Raw genomic sequence first — 27,694 nt, 5'->3', positions numbered from 1 at the left:
ATGCAGCTCGTGTTCCCTTTGTTTTGCAGGCACTGATGATGAGAATCAAGACTTTAACTATTTACAAAACTGGGGTCCACGTTTCAATGCGCTCGCCGCCATGTACGTGCACGATAAGGCGAAAGCCAAGCAGGGCCAACCCCCCACAGATGGGGCAGTAACATCATCAGCAGCAGCAGCTGCAGCAGCAGGAGGAGGAGGAGCGGACAGCGGTGTCCTCGCTGTGGTCGCAACGGGCAGCGGAGCCGGACCCGGCGGTGGCTGCCCCAAACCCAAACCCGATGCCGATAAAGTTGTATTATAAAAATAAATAGTTAAGTTGTAGTTAAACCGATGTTTCAGCTGTAAGCATAATGGCATATGCCATACCAACATCTGGTGGGAGGGCACCGCACACCCTCCAGCCGAAAAAATGTTTTGTGTATTCAATGTGTGCATCGTATCGTCTGGTTAGGATTAAAATTGTATATGTATTATAAATAGCTATACACCATGTGGGTTATTTGTGAAATTTAAGACTAGCATAAGGTTATAAATGTTCTGATAAATAAGCTATAGATGGATATAGATATGTCCATGTTCTATTCATACTCAAAGTATACTTCTTTTAGGACTCAGATTTCTTTTCTTAAGGATTCAATGGTACACCAAAATACACCTAAGGATCGTTTTTGTATGTCCCTTCTGCCCATTTCTATGTTCTATCTACCGTTGAAATCTTGTTTGAACTGACGAAGGACTGATTATGTTAAATCTTTCAGCCTCTCGAACTTTACGGACCAACTTGTATTGCATTTACAAATATGGAACATTTTCTTGAAGAACTTCTTTTACTTTCTTTTGAAGTTGTACCCCTATTCTAAGTAATTTAATTTGTTTTACTCTTTCGGATATCTTTATATTCCTGTCATCTATGTAATGTTGACCTCCTCTAGTTCTTTTCGATTTCTTTCAATATTCTTCTCAATGATTTTCTATCGAACCAACTAAGAAATCAAAGAAATTCAACCGATAAAAAAATACAAATAAATACAAGTAGATAAATTAAGCATACTACAATGACAAAGAACGAAAAAGAGTTTATAAAACTTGAAATATATTAGTTAAAGACCCTGTATAAATACGGTGTTAGCTCTCTAGCACGTAAGTTGAACCGAAAACTAAAGGCCAGACCCCTTCATTCGAGGGGGAAACGCTGCAACTTTTCTGTGCCACCGTTTGGGGAACGTGTCCGATTGCCGACCAGGTAGCACCTGAAGAACCATGAGACCGGTTTAGACAGGAGCAGAACTGAGCACGGAGAGAGGCACCCACACGTGGCCACAAAAGTTTCCCGAACAAGGGGAAAACGGATCCAACTTTTGGCTGGAATTTGAAAAACTAAATGAGGCAAAAAAAGAAAACTCAAACCGTGAATGTAACATAATTTTGTACATAGTAAACTCTGTAATTCTATGATTAAATTAAAGGCAATTAAATCGAAAAACCAACTAATAGACTAATTAAACTACAATTAAACATAAATGTAATTACCCAACAAAAAGAAAGACCCAGAAAAACGGAAGGCCGAAAAAATAATACGAGTGTTGATCAAACAATTTTCATATTTCTGCATTTACTAGCCAATACACTAGATAAATTCTATCCCAGATAGAAGCAACAACAGAATCCAAAACAGAAAAAACAAACAAAAACAGAGAACACAGAAACACAGAAATCATAACAGAAACTTATTGAATATAATAATATTGTAATATGTATTAAACTATGAGTCATATGCAAAAAACCAACAAAAAAACAGAAAAGGGTTGATTAAATTTACGTTAGTTAACGGACAATTTGTTAGTAGTTAGCATTTAAGCATACTTTTTTAAAAATCAATAAAGCCCCAAACAAAAAAATACCAAAACCAATTGCAGGGGGAACTCGTTTCGCATACATTTTGGATGTTGGCCAATCGGGCAATCCGCTTGTTGACATTGCCTAATGATCCTTGGTGCTGTTTTTAAATTCTCTTTGCTTCCTGGGCAGACACTCTGGCATTCTTGCGTCTGTAATGCCCCGTTAGGTCCCCGGGAAAGGTGTCGGCATGGAAACCAACGCCGAAAGGCACCAAACAACTTTCAGCGCCTGAGAGACCAACGAAGCGTTTGACAGGCGAACAGGCATTGCCTTTTACAAAAACCAGAAGCTGTCAGATGGTGCGGCCCAGTACCAAAACCAGAACCATTTCTTCTAGGCCATAAAATGGCTGAGCAGTGACCTTTGAAATTTTTTCGGTTCAGGTTGCTGGTGCAGGTCCTTGCTCCTACATAATAAATGATGCAGCTTTTGAGCCATCGATATAAAGTAAAGGGTGGCTGGGGGGTGGCATAAAATTAATGTCTGAAATTAGTTAGAGGCAGTTAAACACGGTCCACAAAAGCCAATGAGTAATATTTAGCCACCAAGATAAATATTGACCTGATTAAATCGACTACTAATAATGCCCTATCCCACTCAATCGGCATTCAGGCAAACACGTGGCAAGTCAGCCAATTAGTGGCATTAACACCGATTCTCGACAAGCGGAAATGGATGCCAACGGCTTCAGCCCACACGCACATGGAGCACTCACTTTTAGATGGATGGATGGAAACATGGCTACATGGCCCCAAGCTTCGAATCATAACTCGAAGGACTTACACGCACACTCATGCCCGAGGCAATCCCACTCGATGCACTTGAAAGGGGCAACAAAAGGAACTACTTTGAGGAGAGGGCGGAGAGGCCTGGTAATTTACTTTAACGACTAGTAACTGGAACATCGAGTTAACGCAAGAACAATGGAGTCCGACTATTAGATACCCGTTAAGGGGACACTTTATCTGTTCGATGGAGAAACTGAAATTAAATCTGAGTTTAAATTGAATCGAATCATTGATGTTCATGGAAAATAAACATTCTTTATATGTGCGATACATTTTGTTTCCTCCTGCCTTTACATAAATCTTTCCTCTCGCTTTAAATTATTTTTAAAAATATTACAAAAACTCGACTTGTCAAAATTTAAATTTTCATAGCTCTTTCCAATGGTGTTCCGTGAAAAGGATACCTAATTTATGTTGGAATATTTTAATAACTTTATTGACTTTCATGCCGGAAATGCAAATGCAGTTTTAGTGTTGCCCCCAAACCGTTTGGATTTCAAATGTTTGTTTTTCCCCCCGGCCTATTTCATATCCGCACCCAATGACCTGCCACCACCATTCGACCAATCCTCCTGTTAGTCAAATTTTATGCTAATTACTGAGATACTCGCCCGATTTGCAGCATGAGCTCACAGTTCTCTAAATTATTAAAAATCATGCAATTTATTTAATTATTTCCATCCCACGCTTTGTGTTTTCGTCCCCCTCTTTGTTCTGACTGCCTGTCGCTTCCACACAGATTCATTTTTCCTGCTTTTTTTCCATAGGCTTCAATTGGCATTTGTTTTGTGAATTTTCCATTTCCATTTTCATTCCCCGGGCCGTTACTTAGCGAAAAATGGCATCAGCATTAGCCCCGATGTTTGTTATTATTTTTAATTGATTTTTGGTCGACTGAGGGGGGTGCTTTCCGGGGTGGCATTAGAGCGAGTGCAATGCAGGAAAATGGACAATGAAATGGCCGAAAATGCGCAAGGCATTAAAATTAACCTACAGAAATACAAATTCATTGAAATTCTACATAAATTATCACATAACCATCAAAGCTCGTGTGTGAAAGAGGGAATGTGCAAAAAAACAAAAAAAGGCTGCGGGACGGGGTGCGTTTAGCCATTGAAAATTAGGAAAAATAAATTAAAAAAATAGAACCCTGAAGTAAGCTTTAAAATTGGTCAAAATTTCAATAAAAATCGGAAAGTTATGTTGCATACTTCAAGGTTCAATATTTGTAAGCCAAAAAAATGGAACCTTGAAGTAGGCTTCAAAATTTTCCACGAAAAATCAGAAAATTCTGTTACATACTTCAAGGTTCAATATTTTTAAGACAAACAACTGAACATTGAACAATTTTTCAAATAGTTTCTTCATTCTGGCTATAATAATGATCCAATCGGGTCACAAATCGGTGATAGATATGGTCCTTCCCTACGGAATGGCGTTTTTAGTTTTCTTTTATATTTAAAATTGTAGCTTTGGGAGGCTTTAGCCCTTTTGCGGTGGCGGAAGAGCGGGGCTCATTTTTGAAATGCACTTGTTACATTGTGAGCACACAGAAGTCTGGATGCAAAACTTGGTTGCCCTATATCTTTTGGTCTCTGAGTACTAGTTGCTCATTAGGACGGACAGACGGACGGACAGACAGACATGGCTCTATCGACTCGGCTATTGATGCTGATCAAGAATACATATACTTTATGGGGTCGGAAACGTTTCCTACTGTGCGTTACGTACAACCGTTATTCCCCAAAAATACAATAGACCCTCTTTACTCTTCGAGTACCGGGTATAAAAATGAATTCCGTTTGTTTTTTTACTTGAACAAGCCCTCTAGCGCTAAAGAGTAGAACTAGAAAGTCGTGACCAAAACCTATGTGTGTGTGTTGAGTTCAGTGCGCCATCTAGTGAGCAGTTGCTAGTACAGCAGTGCCGCCATCTACATTACATAATGTCAGCAAGTCAACTGTGCTGGCGCTCCCTAAAGAAGTAGGAAATTTCAGTATGTACACACTGCATGGACTTTTACAAGCCTAGATGGAAATTTCAGGAACTTCGACGGCCATTTGGCGCCTGTAGAAAAATGGTCGTGGACAACTTGATCTAGGTGGTTCCACAACCGGTCCACAACCGTTTCGGAGCCGCTCTGTATCCGCAGTCCGCATTCCACAATGTGGAGAGGAGTGGGGTGAAGCTAGCACACTCTCACCACACTCCTCAGGTGGCTTCACAGTGTTTAGAACAAACAAATCCTTGCTGGGGTCTAATGCCAGTCAAAAAATATCTAGGGATTTATTAATAATATCTGCTCATGTTTGCTGGTGCACTAAAACTCGTTGAAAACTTGTAGTCAATAGATCATGAGGCAGCACTTCATTCAGCTAATTAGGGAGTCCAATGCGTGACCCCATTACAAAACTTAAGGTAGCACAGCTCTTTTTGTGTTTTTGCCCACCTTTCTACATCCATTTCGGATGACTTTTAAGTTTTGAAAGCTTCTCTCTGTAGACAAATTACGTTTATATGGACACCACGGCAACCCGAACTAATCAACGCACTTCATTGAAGAAAACAATTGAGAAAAGAAGCGAGAAATAAGGGAATTCTCACGCCCAAATCGGATAGCTACAAAAAAAGCTTCGCGCGGAGTAGTTAGCTCCCCATGGAGACGCTCTCCATGCCACTTGCTGCTAATGCGAAACAAACGAAGTGGGGAATGTGGATGAATGTGGATTGTAGATGTTGGAGGTGGAGGAGACCACACGTTGTGCGAAACAATCAATCAAACAATTAATAATTGAACGTGTCAGTAAGGAAGAGACGGAAGACATAGCTGTCGGGGCTGTCAAAACTACCAGAAAACCTGAAAACATGGAAACATCGAAATAAATGCCTTTAATCAAGGGGAAATTAAATTTAATTAGTGACCCAAGAGAGTGCGTGGCTGAACGGAGAGTGTGCCAGAGAGATATTTATTAATTTCTAGTCGGATAAATCAATTTAAATTACTAAATTTTAGTCCGCTGCTGACAGCTTCAGATTTACTATCGAAAATACAACAGAAAACAGCGATACAATTTTTGTCGTTAGGGGAAATCGACTAAAAAATAGCGACTAACTCTAGAAATATATGCACATAAAATCCGCAAAACACTAAGAAACGGAACTGACATCACACAACCATATAAACCCCGAAAAATTACAATCGGAAATTGTTTAATTGACAGTTGAGAAATTTGATGATAAGTGAAGAGCAATATCTAAATATCTTTTAACCACTCTGCAAAAATCTTTCGTCAGCAAGCCAATCCACACTTCTCAAATGTAAGCCCCAGGAGCTGTTGAGTGTTAAAATTCATTTTTAATGACAAATGAAAAAACGGCTTTAATTTGACGTCAGATATCGGGGAGACAAGTGGGGCCTGGCAGAGGAGTTGTCATATGCCTCGATTCATATTTAATTAATGATGTTGTTAATCAACGCACAGTTTGTTAATTATTTAAATAGACAACTCTAACAAGCAGTCGGCAAAAATTGTTGTTAATTGTAATAAATTTAAACATAATTTTTCCATTTTTTATGCTTCTGTGAGACTATGACTAAAAATCAATAATGAGCTGCCAACTGGAGGCTGTTTTCCGTGGAATGTTCTCCTCGGTTCGGGTTGGTTCCCGTTCCCGTTCTGGTTCTGTTTTGCTTCTTTTTTGGGGAAGCTTGTCGTTGACCTTTGCCGAATGAGCGCGGGTTTGCTTTTTGCTCTTGTTGAGTGCTGTTGATGTTGTGGCTGTGGCAGTGGCAGTGGCAGTGGCATGCTTTACAACTTGCCAAGTGGAGTAGTGGCCTCACGATACCCTTGGTAAATGTTTCACAAGTGTTTGGTTTTAACTTTGACTTTGGAAAGCTGGCTGAGGACTCGGGGAATACTTTCATTTATATTATGGAATGATAGAGCTTCCATTCGTATATTGCTTTAACTCCCTAAAGTACAGTTGAAAGGGCATTTAAATCTTCGACAGGAATAAGTATAGTTTCTTTCGGTAGTTTTTTTTTCTATTTTAATCTAGGAGCCAGCATTTTGTTAATGAATTTAAGTCATTTTTTGTAGCAGAAAGAGCTTGAGGCTTTATGTATATTATGAGAGCAAACTCTTGTGAAAAGACGCATGGTAATCACTCTGTGCTTATCAAACAACAAATATTTTCTTATTATTTATTTCATATTTAATCTTTAATTTTCTCTGCTTTGTCTACCCAAAACGACTAATCCCTTCTTTGCCTCAAGCTTAGTTTCTAGACTAAGCAAAGATTTTGGCAAATGCAACCCCTTGGGCGGTATTCTATCTAAACAAAGTTTCAATCAACTTCAACCTTAAAATTGAAATTAATTTATTTGATAATATTCTCACCCAATTCCAGTGCCGACCTCGTTCCACACCAGCCATTTGTCTCGGTCAAAATGAAGCGTCCTCGCCCACCTCTTACCACACTCTATCCTTTTAATCTTTTTGTGTTGGTGGCCAAGCCACTCTTGTGGCAGCCAAACTTTGGAGCTGACACTTTTATCGTGCTGTTGGCCAAAATGCAGGCAAAAGCATAATCTTTTTTTATGCTGTTTTGTCAAAAAAGTTTTCTGTTTGAGAGCAGACGCGTCAGTTTTAATGACTGACGAACAGAGTGGAAGCTGCAAACGGAGTGGCTGACTGACGGACTAACTGACGCAATGACAAGAATCCCAAAAGCGTCCGAGACGGAGACCAAGACCAAAGCCATTCCCCTCCGCTCCACTCTGCTCTGCGCTCGGGTCCGAAACTGTCCGAAACACACCTTACGCACGTCTTTCTAACTAATTTCTGCGCTTCTCAACTTTCTCGCCGCGACCCAACGGCTGACAGAGAAGTTTTGGCCCCTGCCAGAAGTTTATTAACTGTCCCCGAAGCCGCTCCTTCTGCTCCTCATAACTGCCACGCCACTACCGCGACGCACAGCCACCGATTCTAAACGGCCCTCATTCACATTAAGCTGGGGTTGGGGTTTTCGTACGCAAAGACAACTGAAGGAATGGTGTTTGGAGTTTGAGGTAGCGGCATCTTGGGAGCATTTTGAAAAGCGTGGCACTCTTTTATATTCCCTTCCAACGGTTACTGCTGTATTTTTGAGTATTTTGCAATGCAGAACTGGCGGGATTTTCAACCTGGGGCGACCATAGACATTTGGTAGCTAAATCTGAAAAATATATACGAAAACACTTAAAGATTTGATACCTAAAGATTTATCTGATTTCTCTTTTTTGTGGGATTTTTGGGCCAATTGTTCTCGTGGCTACCGTGGCTGCTGCTGCTGCTGCAGTTTTCTTGGCTCCAAGAACTTGTTCCTCTGGCATCTCCCTTTCTCTTTCACGCATATTCTCCCTGTCTCTCCCGGCTTCCCCTTGTTAGTAATTCATCATTCTACCAAATGGGTGTTACCTGTTAAGTGCGTTTATCACGTGCTGCGTTTGGCGGTTTTATGAGTTTTTCTTCCCATTTTTCTCCGCCATCTGCTCACGGCTGCCGTTTCGGATGCTGTTGAAACTGGTCTTAAAACATGGCCTTAAGCTCCTACTTACTTTTAAGTCAATATATTTTGATTATTTCAATAAAAAACGTGCCCTGTTTCAGAAATTAATTATGTTTCATGTTAACGAATTTAAGGGAATTTCAAGAATGTAAGATTAAGATTTCATTAAAGGTGGAAGGTACGAAAATTATCTGTGTTTTTGGAGCGAAAATCAAGTTAAGTACTTGAACATCATCAAAATATAACAAGGTACTCCAAAGGTACTCCACATACATACATTTTTCTTCAAGCTGGTTATTTCACAATCCATAACGAAAACAATGCAAGCTTCCAGCAAATAATGAGCAAATATCTAAATGATTAATGATTTGAGAGCCCCACCTTTCCAATAGCCAAACATTTTTAGTCATAGCCAAATCCGCCTAAAAAGTTAACAAATGTTCAATACATTGTTCGCTTCTTCGTCTACTTTCGAGATACTTGTCAAACATTTACATATAATCCGTCATAAAGTGGAAAATCAAGTAACTAAGTGATTAAGCCGAGAAAAAATATGTACATGGAGGGGTGGTAATGGAGGGAGGGCGTTGGAAAAGTGTATTCAAACAACGTTTGGCAACGAAAATCAAATCGAATATTATTCAATAGGCTTTTGCCTTCAAAGTCTCGAGTGGCCATTGGAATCGGATTGGATTGGCTTGCCTGGGATTCGATTGGATCGGTTTGCTCCACAAATGCATTTTAGTTGTTTGCCCACAGAGAGCGAGAGAGGCGATGACGACGACGACGACGACAAGATTTACATAAATAAGTGCGCACCAAAAGTGGGATAAGAAATCGTTGATTTTTATACATTTCTTTCTTTTTTTGTCCATTTCCCCATTGGAGTTTTCATGCTACGGTTTTTTGATTGCCTTTTTCTGGTGGAGCCCATTTAGACAAACCGCAACGAATTTTCTCACTTTTATCGCATTTTAATTAAAAGCTGCCGAACCTTTCGATTCCTTCAACAGAAACTGGATTGGATTTCAGATATTGCTGGTGCGGCGGAACAAGAGAAACTGAGAATCATATCTGAGATATTTATGAACACATAAATATGTCTAATTATTTGGATAGAGGCGCGGATTTCGTATATGTTGAATATTAATATATTATTATTCGATGTGCGAGTGAAAATGAGAAATGAAACCAGAACTTGACTTTGATTGGGAAATTCCATGTTTAGTTTGAAGTCAAATTATATTACATTTGAAGAGGAATTCAAATTAGGTTGGAATTTAATTCAAATTGTATTAAATAATCATAACTTTTGTGTGGTAAACTCCCTCAAATGTACATTTTTTGGCATTTTATTTATTGATGCACAAAAACTCATTAGTTTTTCTGTCAAAGGGAGGTGTGGTGACAAAGGAATATCTCTGTCGAAAAATTGTATGTGGTGCCCTGTCAAACTCTTTAACCATTAACTTAGTCTCCATCATTAAACATTCATAAATCTATTTCTTAACTATCTCAAGCTTAGACCCTATAAAATTAGACGTTGAACCCATTTAAATACCTTAAAGAATCGCCACACAATCCATAGATTATTCCCCTCACGGAAATAATTCTCAAATTTCAGTTAGAAGTCCACTATTTAGACGGCTTTAGCATCCGGTAGCAGCTTGTTAGCCCGTTCTTAATCATTGCCCACTGGCCCGTTGACCATTTAGCTCTCAACGACTTCCGTTGCGCTTGAAAAGAATTCTTATTTATTTGTTTTACTCGTACTCTTTCCTCTCTTTTCATTTTTGCGCTTGTTTTGTCAGGGCTTTTGTGTGCGCTTATTTCTGTGAGATTATTATCTAAGAGAGCTTTCTGTAGCTCTGTCTGTCGCTTTGTCTGTCGGCGGCTTTGTCTATATGGAAGTCTTTTGTTGTTGTCCGCCAGGCCATCAATATCGCGCCGTCGATCGCCGACGATCATAATTGTCACACATTTTCAATGGCTCGGGGGGGATAAACTGGTTCCCAACCATCCATGACATTCGTTGTCTCTGGGTCAGGTCTGTCTCTGCCTCAGTGTCTGGGTCCGTGGTTGGGTTCCACATTAGCGCATTTTAGTGCACTCTCTCGAGGCTACTCCCGATCTCCCATACACTCCTCCTTCTCGGATCTTTTCTCTCACTCGGTCATCTTCACTTGCACATTTCGCAGTGACAACTTTTTATTTAAGTATTTTTTAATAGCACCATTTTTTGCCTTGTCATCTGGCTAAAGACCTTTGGATGGCCGCATTCAGCGGGAAATGTTTCAAGGTTGCTTATGATAACGGTACCGAGTCCCCCCGAGGCTACCGTGAGAACTTTACTTGTTTATATTCGAATTAGCTGCAGTTTGGGTTCAACGAATTTGCGACAAATAGAAAACTTCTCAACTAGAAGTATTTATCACGTAGGTTCTGCTCCTATTTTAAACAAAAAGAAAAAAACTTATACCCTGCTAATAATACTCTTCTTTTCCTAACCATCCATCACATCAGTTCAGGCATGCTTCTCTCTGCAAGTGTATTTACCCCTTCCCATTCATTCAAAACATAAACAAAACGCCAGAGAGAGAGGCGATCATTTTTGCCGGCAAAAATAAAGTGCGCGCTCTCTCTCTCTTCTCTTCTCTGCCTACACCATTCTCTCTCGATTTACCTCACACACACTATCATGTCTTCTCTCTCATGTGGCAGCACGTGCAATCACAAAACAAGAACAACAAGCACTGCGTATGGGGTCAAACTGTGGATTCTCCGCCGCTCTCTTTCGCTGTCTCTCGTGCGCGGCAGTCGCTTGCTCTCTGGCGTCGCTGCTGGAAGAAGAAGATTCAAAAATCCAGATCTTCGACGCGTCGCGACGGCGATCATCCATCGTGCTTTTCGTCTGCTCGAAGCCTGCTTCCAGTTCAAATTGAACAGACGAACGGTAAACAGAAACAAAGCGGGAAGCGGATAAACCGAAACGGATTCGAAGGCGCGCAAATAAAAAGTGAATTCGAAGTGGAATAGAGGACGGTCGAGCATTACCATATTGATGAAGAGGAAAACAGGCGGAAAAATGGGGAAAATATATAGCGCATAAATAACGAACACTTTTTGGTTGTATTGTAAATGCGCTTTGCTTACATTAGTCCCCCGTGCGCGCGCGTTAAAGTTATTTTCGGAGTTTTGTGCGTTTTCCCTTTCCTTTTCGTATTTCGGTATTGCCATTTGCGGTGTTCTCCCTGTTTCTAGATTTGCAGTTTCAACGGTAAATTTGCATACTTTTTGCGGGAGGGACGACAATTCCCTCAACATTTCCGCTGTTCTCTGTGCGAAAGTGCTAGTGATAAAAGAAGAGAGAAAGAGGAGTCGGAGAAACATATTCGTGGTGTATTTATAAAATTGTTCTTTCCCTTTTTTCCCACTCCCGTTATCCGTGCCGTTCCATTGCCCCATGCCACAGGGTTGCTTGTGCCCCATGTGTTTCTAATAATGAAGTGTTTATTTTTAGTGCACCGCATTTGAATGCCACAAAGAGCCAGCGGCAAGCCACACAAAAAATAAAGAGATCAAGCCAAAAAGTTTAAGTGATTTTCTGTGGTGTGTAATTTTCACTTGCAGCCATTATCCCTGTTCGGCGGAGGAGAATCCCTGGACGTTCGATCGGACTGACTGTATCCCTGGTAAGCATAGCCCATCGAATCTCCTTATCTTCAATTTCCGAACCAATTGTGATTTATGACCTCATTGTGAAATATTTCCAAGATCCCACTCCTTTGGCAATCTGCAGTGTGAAATATCTTTCATTTAATGGAACCCCTCTTTCGCTCTGCGGCTATAATTTGTGAGATCTTAGATTTGGGTTGAGGCCTTCGCTTCTTTGATATAATTTCAGTAATTTTGTTTAATGTTTTAACAGTTCGTTGGAGGATGAATGGCTTTCGGGTAACTCTTTGGGATCTTTATTTGTATCTTTGCGGAGAGATCTGTGAATCAAATAGCCAAAGGCTTAAAGCCGCTAAAGTGTGGCTAAGATTTAATGAAGGAGGTTTAGAGCACTCTTATCGAGATAAAAGAGGATCTTAAAGTTTCAGCTGGGAAGCTTGCAGCTTTCTTCGCAAAAATGTTTGTGTCTGTGGGCTGCTCTATTTGCTTTATCGTTTTCCTCAATCCAAATGACTCCATCCAAAAGATTAAGATCTTAACCTTACTCCAGCACATTCCGCCAAAGCAGCTCCATCATTTCTGGTCTCCCTTTCATAAAAGAGCCATTTCTGATGAACATTTCGCACAGATCTACTTTTTCACTTGACAAGTAAAAAGAACTGAAACTTTATCTCTGAAATAGAATCCTTGGCCCCATGTCTCCAAACAAAGTACTTGATGCATTCGCGAAGCTTAGTTAACCATTTTTCTTTTGTCATATGAGAATGAGCTGGCCAAAGTCGCACAAAGACAATAACAAACAACGCCTTGGAGTACAAACTTTTAAACAAAACCCCACAAATCACATTACCCATCAGCAACAGTAAAACTAGGCTCTGGCACGCCCACCCAGGCATTGGGATGGGGATGGGGGCAGGGGCAAAGTGCATGGGGACAAACCTCTCGCAACATTCAAGCAACTATTTTGCACACATAAATCTGACTTATGACGCCCACGCACACACACAATCGGCGTCAGCGAAATAGTAAAGGGAAAATGTTTGCTATATTGCAAAATTAATTTGAATAAACTGCCGTTCAAATTGGTCCCAGACTTATTGGTCCTCTGGCCAATATTGGTCTGAAAATGAACCCCAAATAGTGTTAAAATCGTACAAAACATTGCTATTATTTTGACGTCTGCTGTAACTAGTGGGTGTTTACTAAAGGGACAAAGGAATGGGGCGTGTCAGCTGAGAGTTAGGGCCCTGCAACCATTCCCAAAGCTGTTTGTTGATGATGTGTCTCTGTTAACAGGGCCACAGACTCGTAGAGAAGGCTTTTAAAAATGAAAAATGCTGATAACTGCAACAAATCACCGACTCGAGGCGACTCGACTCGACTCGACTCTCGTGGCGACTCGCTAGTACTCACAAAACGAAAACTGCAGGAATGTGAGCTCGTTCATAAAAACATCATTTATGGCTCCAAAAGAGCCAGGGCTAAATGGAGGTCTCACCTACCTTTTGTCTCTATCCATGGAACCATCCGCCCATCCGGAAAGTGGCGCCTAATGATGAATGCAATTCCGCAATTTTCTTTTACTATTATGACGAGCCAGAAACAGGGAAAACTCTTCCCAACGGAATGGGTGGTGGGGATCTGGGAGGCAGGGAGTCGTAAAATGAAAAGCATTTTTCGGTGTTTGCATTTGCCGGTTTAATGTTTAAGCGGAAAGGCAGGGAATTTGACCTTTTGGCAAGGCGAAAAATCGTGTTTGGCTGTTATACACTTGGCCCGATGAGTTGAACGGATTGTTGCGGCCTCAACTGGGCTAAAGATCCCATGAATCTCATGGATTGTTTTGCACAAAGTGCTGTATATTTGAAAGGTAATTACACTTAAGCTGTGTGAGAGGGGAAATGCAAAGAGGATGCTGTATTTGTTTGTTTAACGTAGGATTAAAGGTTGATGTTTAAACATCCCGGAAAAAATGCTTTAGACTGAAAGAATGTCCATTCCTTATTTGTATGGGGTTCGAATAAGTATAAGAAATTGTTCTACCATCTCACATTAAGCTGGAAATACACAGTTTGTTCCAAAAACAATTTATTCTCCCGCCTCAGGTGTTCGCTATTTCCGAATTCATGCTCCCTGCAATTCTCTTTTATTGGATGTCCAGAATGTCTTCATTGAATCTTCATCTTATCCAAGGGCAGTGCACATTCGAGTACTCTTACGGTTGTTTTTGGGTTTTACTGTCCAAGGAATTGACAGCCAAATAAAACGAGGAAAAAATTGTAGCTAACCACAAAAGAGAGACCAAAATAGAGACAAGCCTCAACGAATGAGGGAGAGACTGTGGCACCCACAGAGGCTGAACGGTAAAGCGAATCAACGAACTACAAAATAAAGAGGACAGAAGATGTTTCGAAGACCGAAGCTTTAAATGCTCTTGCGGAATAATATTGAATAATTATTGAGAAATTATTACCATGCTTATGATATAAAAAAATTCACATAAATAATATTGTAAGTAAATCCAGTTCAAAATACATTAAATTTTGTATGAACAGTTCACTCTTTTCCTCTTCATGGCAACCTTCTGGTAAAAGCCAAAGCTTCCTCTGCAAAGAGTATTCAAAGCAGAGTGAATGTGTTGCCTCGATCCCTAACTGTAGCTCCTCCAGAGATGCCTGAGAGTGAGGGATGCGAAGATGATGATGAAGATGCGCGCGAAAAACGTGACGACCGATTTGTGGTGTATTTTATGTATCGTATTTTCGGAGTGCGAGTACCTCCTTCCCCACTCCATGGCTGGAGCCGAAAACAACTGCACAAAACAAATGACAGTGAGAAATTTGCGTTCGATAAAAGTTTTGCAAAATAAGCAAAATCCAAAAGAGAAGAGAAGTAGCAGAAGAAGTGCCAGAGGAAGCGGCAGTTGAATTCAAAAGTTTTCTCCACCACCGAAACGAAAATGGAATGCAATCCAAATGTCAAGCGAGTGAGCATGGAGTGGGTGCCACGGATACAGAGGGGCAAACTTTGTTGCTGGATGTGAAAGAGGAGGAGAGACTGACAAGACAACTTAAAATATTGTATTATCGATAGTTATACAATATTGTCAGTTTGATATTTCTGACATTAATGACAGCGAAAAAATGCGCTTCAGAAAGTTGCAGTTCAAGTAGAACGACCCGCAATCGGATGATGCTGTGCTGCTGCCTTGCTCCTTGTCTCTTTCTCTGGTCGGGCACCCTACCCTGCCCATCTCTTTCTCGTGTCTGGCATTTTGCTAAATTTTCATTTGTTCCCACAGTTTGTCGCTTGGCATAAATACATCGTTAGCCGCAGTGCCAGCTACAGCTACAGCTACAGCCACCACCACAGCTTCAGCTTAGCTTCCAGCTTCACTTGAAAGATCCGAGAGGAGAGTCTGGAGAGAGAGTGCACGGAGCACTCGTACAACAAAAACTTGCAGGAAGCTTCCGAGCTACAGCAGACAAAAAGTGGAACTAGACAAAGACAACAACCTGAAGTTACTTCTCGGCAGAGCCAAGTCGTAGTATCTCGCAAGTCGTAGCAGTCGTAATAGTAGTTATTGCCTTACATGCACGTTTAATGTTCTTTGGAGGCGGTGCGACAGCAGAAACAAAACAGAGACAAATCCGTGTTTGTAGGAAGGGAAAAGCTTAGAATGAGAGAGAGAAAGGTTCAACGAAGTGTGAGGTACTCTAGAATTGGAGGAATATATGAGGGTTTAATGTAATATAAAATATTTGAACACGGAATACATATTCCATTCCTTGTATGCAACTGCTTTCTGCTGACATCTTTCGATTCTCTATAGTTGAATGATTTCATTCTACACTGCGTCTTAGTGCCACCTTTTAAATTAGAAAATAATAAACCAAGAACCCAAGGTACCCCAATCATGATAAACTCTTCCCATCAATGTATCCCCCCACACATATTAGGGTATACATACCTAAACCTAAGCCCCTATATATTGCCCCGCGGCACCGCTCTCACTGTGCCCCCGCTCCTGCTCCAGTATGGGGAATGGCAAGTGAAGTGTCTGTGAAATGGTGCACAAGTGAAAACAACAAATGGGTCGCCTTGTCAGAGAGCCTCTCCAGTGCGACTCCCAGATCTCTCTCTCTCTCCCTCCCTCTGCGGCGTTGTGTCCTCCTTTAACGTTAAGCCATTGACGTTCACGTTTTTGTTTTTTATTTCGCCGTCGATTAGCTGGCAGTTCATGTCACTGTCCGTCCCACTGTACCTTCACCTCCTCCCCCCCGTGACAGCCTTGCAAAGTTTTTTCCGCCTCTTTCGCTTCTGCACAATTGCTCATCACGTTGAGTTCTCACTCTCTCTCCCTCTCTCTCTCTCTTTGTCTCTCTCTGTATGTCTAAAATGAGAAATTGTCGCCGATTGTCACTTGTGAGATGCTTTATATGGCTCTCCACATATGCTCTACTTATAAATCAACTGAATTCATAATTTTTCGCAAGCATCTTCCGCCGCGCCTTTAATGAAGTTTTGCCAAAGGGGGAACCTCAAAGTTGGACCCCGGCGCGGCTCTTTGGTCACTCCACTCCCCTCATTTTGCCATTGCCATTCCAAAGAGGATGTTTCTGTTTATTTATACGAAACGCTTTTTTGTAGCAGCCAGGCAGCTCTTGGGTTTTGTGCTGAAATGCATTTTCGAGTTCATTAAGCAAGTTCTGTTGGAAGTGCCGCAAAACAGATCTCCAAAGAGCAGTTAAAAGATGGGGGAACCACTTCTTAAGTTCCGATGATTGGATGTGGCATATACAAAGAGGGTAAATACTTGCGGGAAATAAGATACAAAGTAGCTGGATTTTGGCATTCGTTTTGTGAGAATAAACCCATCAATAAAAGCCATAAATTATCTATGAATGATCCGAGAATCACCTAAGAACTAAAACTCAATCTTCTCAATGCAAACTCCAACAAAGAAAAAAGATTTACTTTTATTAGCCCGCACTTTCACATTCAAATGAAGTCAACAGCCAAGCAAATCGAATCGACTCGCTTGGGGTTTACATTTCAATAATCTGCCGATGCCGTGAACGAGTCTATTCAGATGCAACACCTCCTTGGGCATTCTCTCACAATCGAGAGAGGAATTCCAAAGTCAATGCTAGAGCTAATTCGCTGGCAAACCCACAGCCACGACTCATGGAGGTGGAGAGGAACTCAACTCGGTGGCAGGCTTAAGCACATTTGGCTACCACTTAATTCCCGGCTCTATCGGAACCAAATGCCCCATTTCCCCCCGAGGGCCTGCACGTTCGAGTGCAACAGTTCTCGCTGGGCTCTGTGTGTTCGTTGCTGCTTGGCCAATAAACATATTAAAGACGTGCCACAAAAGCAATTACTTAGGCCAAAAGGGAAGGCATATGACCATTCACATCTACATCTACATCCACTGCACACACACACACACACACACACACTCACCTCACAGATACATATTTATGCAAATATGCTCGCTGGGCTTATATGAGCAGAGTCGACCAGTTTGTCAACCAATTTGGAAGAGCCGCTAGGCCAAGGCTCGTGAGAATCTTTTTGTGCTAAGCGGGCAACCAAAAGCGAAGAAAAGATCCAAGTCACGCTCGAGTTTGGCCTGGAGTGGCACCGACTAAAAGATACGGATATATATGGCGAGAGTTAAGGAGACTTACAGGCATAAAGAATGCTTTTTGCAGCCTCCACAAACTCACAGTCCATCCGTCGGTCCGTCCGTCCGTCCTGGTCGCTTCCAGTGTGTGTTGCGGGCGTGCAAATAAATCTTGGGGGCAATTACCAAGACCCCAGACGACCAAAACGGGCCAAGGCTAACACACAACACACAGCACAGAAACGGGTTCACAAGTGTTTGCCCAGAATGCAGTGCGACCTTTTATGGCTAGCCAGGAGTAAGCAGAATCCGTATCAGGCTCTGGAGGAAGCCGTAGAGCCGTGTTCTAAGACAATTTTTAAATTGTACCCTACCGCCTCTCCCCAGCTCTCTCTCTCTCTGTCGGTGTTGGTGGGAAATGTTGCGTATGGATTTATGGTCAAAAGATCTCTGACAAGTTTTGTTGCCCCATCGACTAAGCACCGACAGAGAGCACTTTAAAAACGCTAAACAGTTTCCAGGTAAACACACAACAAACTTACAGTGAATGCTCGAAGGAGTAAACACTCAAAGTCATCCAAGTGAAGGTATATTCTCCCTGTTGAGTGCGCACTGTAGTTCCGAGGATTCTCTCTGATTGAAGGCACGCCAAACTATGCGGCATAGATGGAAGAGCAGAGCTAGACTGACAGACCAGACCAGACCTGGCTGGCGAGTCTCGTCTCCGATCATAGGATCGAACGATGGATGGATGCGATCCTCTGGCTTGGATTCGATCTCATGGCCTGGCCATTTATTTATTTATTTGTAGCTCTTTTCATGTCGTCAACTTGTTGTGACTCTGTTTGGCATACATAATAACATGAGGCACAGCAGAAGAAAACCAGCAGAACTGAACAAGCATCATCCATCGGGGCCAACATAGATCACTGACTGATCATCAATTCGCTGCTTTCTGCTCGGCTAAATGCTTAATGTCATTGCTGTTGTTGCTGCTTGTTCGCTTGAGGTTTATTTTGTTTGGCATGTTTTATCTGCATCTTTCATGTTCGCATGTAATTTACTTTTGACTCTCTCGGTACCGCGATCATCACTCTTCATTGGGCACCCATCCCCAGGCCATGCCATGCCATGCCATCCCATCCCATCCCATCCATTCACAGCCATCTCTGGGTTGATCTTGTTCGCTGTTTCTTCTCGCATTTTCTAGTTAATTAGCTTTTGAGTTGTCGCTGATTTGATTTGGCTTTGATTCCAGTTGATGGAAGTGATCTTCTGCCTCACTTTGCCTTTGCCGTCAATTGTTCATGTGAAAATAAAACGTGCATTTTCCTAAGTGCTTAAATGGAAATTGAAGTGGAATTAGTTGGCCTAACGAGCCCCGACACTAAGCCCAACGAAGAAGAGTGACTGAGAGCCATACAAAGAGATCGATCAATTAGGTAATTAGGGCCAAGAACTGTTTCAATGAATGTTGGAACATCGGGTAAATATCGGAATGCTAAGTGTCTAAAGTGGCTCAAGAAGATATTGAGTAACAAGTTCTAAGAAATGAGAGATCAAAGCGTTCGGAGAGAAGATCAATAGCGCAACTTTATTATGGGAATTTTAGGAATGAAGTCGCTCAAGAAGATGTTTAGGAAGCTCTAACGAACGTAATGAAGCTACGTTTGCTAATGAAGATACATTTTTTGAATGGCTATTTATTAAATAAGAAAGAAAATTCAACTTCAATGGCTGTTTTAGCATACCTCATTCTTCACAGTGACAGACTTACAAGATATGTTCCTCAGATGGTTGTACATCTTACGGATAAAAACATAAATGTTAGTCAGTGATGGATCCATAAATGCTATAATCAGATAGCTAAATATCTTGTTCTTTTTTGTATAAAGTAGATTCAAAGGGAAGTCAGTGATTTATCCAGAAAAGATATGCCCAGATGGGCATATTTAACATATTTTGTGTGCCCCTCACATACCCCCTTTCCACCGCACTTGCCACATCACGTTATCAAAGTAAAATCACAGAGATTTATATCACCAAAAGAGACAATCAGAGACAAAGACAAATTGCTGCATTAAGCGATAACCGATCTAAGAGAAATAACAACAATTAATTCGATTTGCATTTTGTTTAAATAAATAAGCCTGCCCTATCGAAAGACGAAAGAAACAACGCACAAAAATGAAAATGAAAATGAAAATTTTGCCATGGATATGCAAATGACGGAAAGAAATCCAGAAACAAATTGACCGACGGACGCCCGACGAATGCCGACGGCGCGGAGCCCATCAAAGCCCGAAACAACAAATAGTTGTCGGCATGCGATTTTATTGAGCATTTCAGATTCAATTAAGGGTAATTTAATTTCAATAATAACTAGATACACAAGGGGACCACAGCCCGGCCCCCTGGTTGGACACAAAAGATACACATGTATCTGTATCTCTATCTGTGTCTGTATCTGTATCTGTTGGATATCATCAGCATAGGCAACAGGCATCGGTCGTCTCGTCATCATTGTGGTTGCCTGATGATGGCTTTGGCCCGCAAGCCTCATCCGCAGATAGTCTGTGTCTGTCTCTGAGTCTGTGCCTGTGCCTGGTCATAGTTACAGTTATGGGCAGATTGCCAATGCGGCCTGTTGTTGTAACTGTAACTGGTTTTCGGGCCTCCACTCTTGGCCACAAATGTTGATTTGAATGTTGCGTGCGGTAAATGTCCCCCGAACATGCTGCCACACATTTGTACGTTTGTTTCTCCGGGGCGGAAAATGACAATGACTTTATGTACTGGTCGGATTGGTGGCTTGCCTAGGCACTCATCCGACTAATGCTACAGTTTTTGCCTAATGCTTGATATCAGCCGGATATATGTTTGAGTAATCATTCTTGAATGGGTCCACACTTGTGCCTGTCTCTAGTGGGAAATTCGTTTATGTTGGTAAAGGTAATTGAGGAGATTTGTTGGCCTGGCTAAATTGTGAGCCAAAGCTAAACAAAATGAAGATTGAAGCCTGTGCATTGCTGTGGTTTTTAACTCAAACTAGATTATACAAATTTGTATGCCACGTTCCATACTTTCTCCGAATAGCTGCCCAATCACATGCACGCTCCACTTTCCCATTATCCCTCATCATCTCAAGAGTTAACCAACAATTTGTATTGACACACAGTCGTACCCTTTGGCCGTCAAAGTACTTTATAATTTAACTGCCACCCAGCTCAATTTCAGCTAATTTGCTCATCACTTGGCCAAACACTTCATTGCCGCTGCTGCCGACCGACAAGAAAACAACAAAAAAGATGGGGGCCCCCGAATAATTTGTTACCTTGATATGGGATCGAGGGCTGCTCACTTCAGGGCCTGACTTTGTTGTGGTCAACCGCTGCTGTGTTGGTTTTTCAGTGGTCGCGTGCAGCGTCCCGTGGTCCGGTCTCACCTGCAAAACAAAAGGAAAAGACACGCAAATGAATTTCGTTGTATTTTTTTGTGGTTCGTTTCATTGCGTTTTGTTCAACATTTTGTTCGGGTTTGGTTGGCGGTTTTCTTTTTTGGCGCCAGTGCGTGTTGCATGCTTTTCAAAATAAAAACCTAAACCCAAAAACTAAACAATTTTCGTATCGAAAAAACCGAAAATTATGACAACAATGAACAGCAGCCGTGAAAATGTTGTTTCGTATCCTATTGCACGCACACAGCACAGACACAAAGGCACAGACAACACCGCACATTGTATCTATGTTAATTAATTAACAATTAATTAGGCAAAACAACAGCAACAACAACAGGAGCAGCACCAGCACCAACAGCAGCAGCATCGAGACCACGAACATCGACGTCGAGAGACCCCAAAACGAATTGAATCGATGACGTCGCTAATGGTTAATGATGACTTTTGGAAAACTTCTTCTCTCCCTGCCTTCCTTCAGTTTGTTTTTGGGTTTGGCCCCCGTTTGCCCCGTTTTGGGTTAGCGTGCCTAACCGAAATGTTTGACCAAGAAAACCGAAAGAAAGGAAGGATGGGCTGGGCTCGGAGAACGAAGTTTTAGATACCCTTAAAGCCCCATCAATCTCAAAAATCATACGGGAAATGCTTCCATTTCTTCGCATCTCAAAAGCCATATTGCCCGCTCTGTAAGGGTACACAAAAAAAAGAAAAAGAAGCCGCTGGCCTCCCCCTGCCCCATGCCGTTGGCTTCATGCCACATTCCACTCATCTCGAGTGGGTTTATCGTGCGGGTGCTGCAACCTTCCGTGCTGCATGTCGCCTTACTTTCGTCGTTCGTTTCTTTATCGGGAGCGTATATCACATGCGAGACAGCTTTTTATTAGACAAACTCCGTTGTGGCCCAAACCCCGATCCCTTTTTCTTGAAGCATATGAAATTGATTAATACAGCATGATAAATATTTTTCCTTCAGTTTTCGTCTATTAATTGTGTAAAATTCTTTCGATATCTTTGAGCTGCCATTAAGCCCGTGATCTATAGGTTGTTCGATAAGTCGATGTGTGTATGCCGGGGTGCAACCTCCTCTCGATAATAATGGCAGCTCAGGCGTATCAAAAACAATTTTTGTTACAATCTCTTATTAATGGATTTATGTGGAGATTATCTTGAGAGAAAATGATTAGAAAATTACGCATTAAAAGCAGAAAATCTGAAATTACATGAAGCTCAGATTTATCTGAAGTACATTAGAAAGCGTGGAATCTGAGATACCTTTTAAATTTATGTGAATGAATAAAAGATGGGAAAATATTTACTGATTTTTGTAACACATTTTAGAATCAAGAACTCTTTTACCAAATAGTTGTATTAATCACACCAAAAAAGAAACCTTTAAATTCTATAGAATGCGCCCAAACCGAAAACCAGCAGCAAATTTCAATTATAAACCAAATTGCTTTACCGCTCCCCAACCCAAAAAGTGTCTGTGTACAGAGCTGAGGCTTACCCGAGAACAAGCAACACCTAAGCAGACCATTTAACAAGTGCAAAATCTGCGTATAAATCAGCTAATCTCTTTGCCCAACTCACAAGCCCATGGACTTAGCAGCTCCTGCACAGAGCAGAGGAGAACACAGCCGGAAAAGTGCTGGGGAATGAGTCAGAATTTTGGCCAAACCCCAGAATCAAAAACAACTTCCGGCTGAAAGTGAACTTTCCTTTCGGCTGGCAGTGAGACAACAGCGAAAAAAAAAGAGGTTTATATCCACTGAAAAAGGGTTAACAAACTTTGCGCGCAGGCAATAAAATTCAGCTGGGTGAGGTTATAGCCCATCCCTTTATCTGTCTTTCTGTCTGTCTTTCCTTCAGACTTGTGGCTTGTGGGAGTCACGTGGGTGTGGATGAAAATCACCTAAAGCATAATACAAATTGCTTGCATGTCTGAGCATTTTATGACAATGGCCAACTTCTTCCGACTGTTAATTAATATGTGCGGAAAGAGCTTTGAAATTCTGACGTTTTTCAGTTCCAATGGCCTAGCCCCTTGGGGGAAAAGCATTTAGGCATAAATGACTGATTGGCAGCAGGGAAAATTATATACGATTTGATGAGCAAAAGATATGCCATATTTTATGGGTATTAAATCAAAAGAAATATTAATTAAAATATATGAAAATCTTTTCTAGGAAAATTAGATCACGAAATGTGGTTTTAATTTATGATATAAATAGGTTTTATTAGATGATTTTCAGGAAAAGTCAATATTAAGTTTGATTTATAGAACTTTGATTGCAAAAATTGCAGGAAGCTGCATGTTTATTTTGATTTATGCTACTTTTATTGTAGCATTTTCATTTGAATAAATTTGAATATCCCAATCCAACAACACTTCTGTCGTATTCCGAGCCCTCTTTGAGGGTGTTCCTGTTTGATATATGGTTTTCGGTTACCTCACATTAATCTTTTCAGATGGAAAACACACACAAAACCACACAAAAAAGAAACGAATGTGCGAAAAGAAGTATAAGAAATCACCGCATTTAACTAAATGATGGGCAATCGAATGGGAAATTTCCCAAAATCATTAAATCAAGATCGAATAAAGAGAGAACTATTAATTAGATTTGTTTTGTGGTGAAGTTTCGGTTGGAGTTTTCCATTTGAAAGTGCACCGTAATCGCCTCAAACCATATATCGTTGTAGAGTAGTTCGAATTTTGCTGTTTTTTAAGACTCATTGATGAGAGAACATCGCTCTGTACAAACACCAGATGATAAATGATGCAGATGCTGTCCAAGGAATCATTTTTTATGGCACTTGCTTTTGTTTTCTTCAGTTGAACGGAAGTCAGAAACTGACTAAAGCGAAAAAGTGCCGACATCAAGCCCATCATTATCATAAACATCAAAAGGCACAATCATAATAATCCTAACAAGAGGGGAGTCAAATAATAATAATGCTCGAAATAATCTTTGAAGGATAAGTTCTGGAGAAGTTGGAGTTTTGTGACTCTTTAACTCTAATTCGGATTCCCGTTCGAATTCTTGTGAAATCGTTTAGCAGAGCGGCCGGCACTCTCTCTCTCTGTCTCATTGCCCCACTCAACTTCTTATTTATTTATACGAAAAGTATTGTTTATTGTGCTCCGACTCTTAAATGGAGCAAACACTCTGCTCTGGCAACGGACACAGCTGGGTCATGGATGGGATGACTGGGAAAGGCATTCATATATTTTATATGATAAATGATGATGCACGCAAATTTGTTTGTGCCCCCAGGCGTTCTAATTGATGATCATGTGTGAGAGTACAAGTCGAGTACGAGAGTATTTTCCTCCTTATCTGTTTTGCGGCAGCTGTGAACATTTAGTGGAGTGATATTTTTGGGTTAATCGTTTCGATTTTATGTCGGATATCGTGCTATGCCCTGTTGGTAAAAGACTCAATTTATTTAGCAGCAGGGAGGAGAGACTGACGAGGGATATAACTGCAATGAGATTCATTTTAGCTTCCATCTGATGTGCGAAACTCTCTTTAAACCGATTAATTTTCCTCTAATTTTCTAATTGGATGCTCCAAAGCAATATCTGTTCTGCCAGGTATACCACATTCTAAAGATCTAATATACATTCTGAGACGTATTTTAGCTGTGGAAGTTACCTTAACCTATTTTAGGTACCCCAGAGCCCAAGTCGTTAACGTCGTTCCTTTGCATTTTGTTTCGTTTTTTATTGCATTGTAAAATCATCGCTAATGACCCAATTCGGTAAGCAAATGAAACAACAGGATTTATGCTGATTTACACACGAAGGTGCCACCCATACCACACCCACTTTTGCCCATCCTTCTGCCGCTTTGAGCTCCGTTTACAGCTCAACCTCAAGCTGTAACCTAACTACGAGAAAACTCATAAAAATTGGCCACAAGAACGAAACATAAAAGGGAGTCATGGCACCAGGGAGTGTCGGGGGGAATGGAAAGAAGGAAAATAAATCAATATTTAAATTATATTAGCCACGATGAATGGGGCGTATGTGGCACGTTATCATCATTATCATCGTCCTCGTCTCCATCGGCCAGCGGTTGGCGCTTGTCCGGCAATTGTAATTAATTGTTAATGGGCCCCACATACACAAATATATATAATTTGCTTATTCTGTGCAGCAAATATTTGCTTTTACCACTAATTTGTACACACACGGACCAACACTGAGCCTCAAAGAGTTAATACTTATGGCTGCAAATAAACCTGGGGCTGTTATTTTAATGCTTTTTAAAATCATATAATGATAGGGGATGCTACGTTAGAGTGAATACTTGTATAAAAATGCTCGAAGGGCTTGAATAATGATGAAAGTGATGAAGATTGAATAAAGCCAACGCATAATATGTGGAATAATTTATCATGGCTGTGTGTCTGGAATGCTGGAAACCATATTTTGTTAATTTACGCAAATTAACGTGGTTTTAATTTGTTGAATGGTTGATGCTTTAGTGACTGTTTCTGAACAATTTGTAGGTATTTTAAGGGAGTTGAATTTGTCTTCAAATTAGAATATACATAAATAGATGTGTATGTATGTAAATATGTACATTTTACATAAATACATACTCCTATTTTGGGGTTACTTTTTGCATATGTATCTTGTTTACATTCGAGAGAGACTTATGCTCAAGGGCACAGCTTTGCTTTTGCTGCTTCTCTCTCTCGCTTTTAAGTCTTTTGAGTCTTCTTTCTTTGTTTGCCAAATATTTGCTAAGACGCAAGTCGTGGTCAGACATCTCCCTCCCACTCGCACTCAGCAACAGCTTTGTCCGTCTCTTATCGCCTCGATCTTGTGATCTTCTCTGTGCGAGGAACGGAGCTGCAAAGTAACGGAGAAAAGGCACTGTTGGTTTGCAATTCCGTTGTTCTTGTCGTTTACTTATTCCATTGTTGGACTCGTGTGGGTGATAAAAGAGAATAGGCAACATCATTTGCGAATAATCTTAAAGTGAAAACAAAAACAATAAATTTCACAGATCTCCGATTTCTTTTTCTGTTATTGAAAGTAATAAAAACTTTGACTTAAGATTGTGAGCTATTGAAAATTATCATTTTTTATTCCGTTTTCCGTTTTTGCAAAATCGAACTATATTTCGCATCTCCTTTGTCACTTTGAGGATAATAGTTCATTGCTCTGTCCACCCACACAAGCTTTAAGTAACAAAAATGATGACACTTTGTCTAGACCGTAGATCATCAGTAAGCTCCATATATAATCAGTAGTATATTTCACATCACATCAACATTCATCTTTAGTTTTACTGACAAATTACTTTATCAAATGTTGAGCAGTGTGCAGGGAAAATGGGAAAATAGTTTTTCCTTTCGCTTACACACTCATTGCTGGGAAGGGGCACCATCAAATATAATGATTGTCTTGCTGGTTTTGGGGCATGTATGTGGGGGGATGGTAATGGCACTCATACATAATGATTATGTGGCCACTTTTCTCATAAAAATTCAAGCAGCAGCACCATGATAATGATGTCGATGAGGGTACAGAATGGAGATACAAATACAAATACCTCGTAGCTGCTGGTGATGGAAAAACAAGCAACAAATTTGACTCGAGCAAACACTTGCCATGAATTGAATCATTGATATTTCCCTTGATTACGCTTTGGGGCGTCAAATCCTCAGCTCCTCCTTTTCGCTCTCTCTCTCTCTCTTCCTCTCTGTCTCTGCCACAACATAATCATTATATTTTATTGTGCCAAACTTTTGGATACTCTGCTACTACAGCCATCCCACAATGACGCTTTGTTTTATCGGCAGGCCCCGAAACCAAAGAAAAACGAATGAAAAAACTGATCCAATAACAAAGGCAAATATTTTGTGCCCCAACAGGAGAAAATTGTGGGGCTTTCAGCTTGCTGCATGCTTCGTTGGCTCGTTCATTTTCTTGGTATTTAAACAAGTCAAGCGATGCTGCTGCTTCCCCGAGTCAGGTCTTGAGTTCTGCCTTTGAAATGAGAAGCCAAGAACCGAGAGATGCCCCCTCAATCCTTTCTTGGAATGCCCCGCCTGGCGCCTCTGGCTTCCCTCGAGGGCTGATTCGCTTTCATTTGATTAAACTAATTCGAGCAAACGAAGCTCTCAAGGAGATGAATTTGTCAGAGAAAATGGAATTGAATAGAATAATTAAGAGCTTGGAAGCTAAACGGGAAATATTAAGAAAATTTTGGTTAATTGAAGTATCATGGGAAAGGATTATGGTCAGGGCTGCCAGAGCAGTGTGGGAAACTATGAGAGTTACTCGCTACTAAAACTATAGAAATCAAGTCAATAATTTTGAGCTGTAATTGTAGCTGTACCGTAAGCCCAAAATGCATCGAAAAAATGCCATAAATTTCTGTATAAAAACTATTAAATTTCGTTATAAAATCCACCCCGTGCCTACCCATAGTTACTGCCAACCCCAATCAATTGGCTGTTTAATTTTTGCCATAAATTTAAAATTAGCTTCCATTGCAATAGCATTTTGGCATTGTCCATTTTATTTTGCTAGCAGACCGCACGGAATTCAATTCAATTTTCAGCCACGATACACGGCACAATTCAATATGTTTATCAGTTTATTGATTTTTGAGAGTGCAAACAGACCCACCCCCCACATATACCAGCACCCAGTGGAGTGCAGCGCATTTG

The 27,694-nt window shown here is 40.9% G+C and overlaps 2 protein-coding genes across 5 annotated transcripts in view; both read left to right on the top strand.

Annotated features, from left to right (window-relative positions):
* The window catches only part of LOC117902201 (putative neural-cadherin 2), a 104,508-nt gene extending 102,722 nt beyond the window's left edge, over positions 1-1,786 (top strand). For all 4 annotated transcript variants that reach the window (XM_034813415.1, XM_034813418.1, XM_034813414.1 and 1 more), the window contains one exon: positions 30-1,786. In XM_034813415.1, coding sequence (XP_034669306.1) covers positions 30-304 — 275 coding nt within the window. In that variant the 3' untranslated portion in view covers positions 305-1,786. The remainder of the gene's footprint in view (positions 1-29) is intronic.
* Positions 1,787-11,204: 9,418 nt separating this feature from the next.
* Positions 11,205-27,694, top strand: part of LOC117902199 (neural-cadherin) — a 139,859-nt gene continuing 123,369 nt past the window's right edge. The window contains exon 1 of the mRNA XM_034813413.1: positions 11,205-11,932. The gene's annotated coding sequence lies outside the window, so the exon portion shown is untranslated. The remainder of the gene's footprint in view (positions 11,933-27,694) is intronic.

This window comes from Drosophila subobscura, chromosome U (genome assembly GCF_008121235.1).
Source record: "Drosophila subobscura isolate 14011-0131.10 chromosome U, UCBerk_Dsub_1.0, whole genome shotgun sequence".
Lineage (NCBI taxonomy): Eukaryota > Metazoa > Arthropoda > Insecta > Diptera > Drosophilidae > Drosophila > Drosophila subobscura.
Note: the sequence above shows the minus strand (reverse complement) of the source record. Positions and strands in the feature narration are given on the sequence as shown.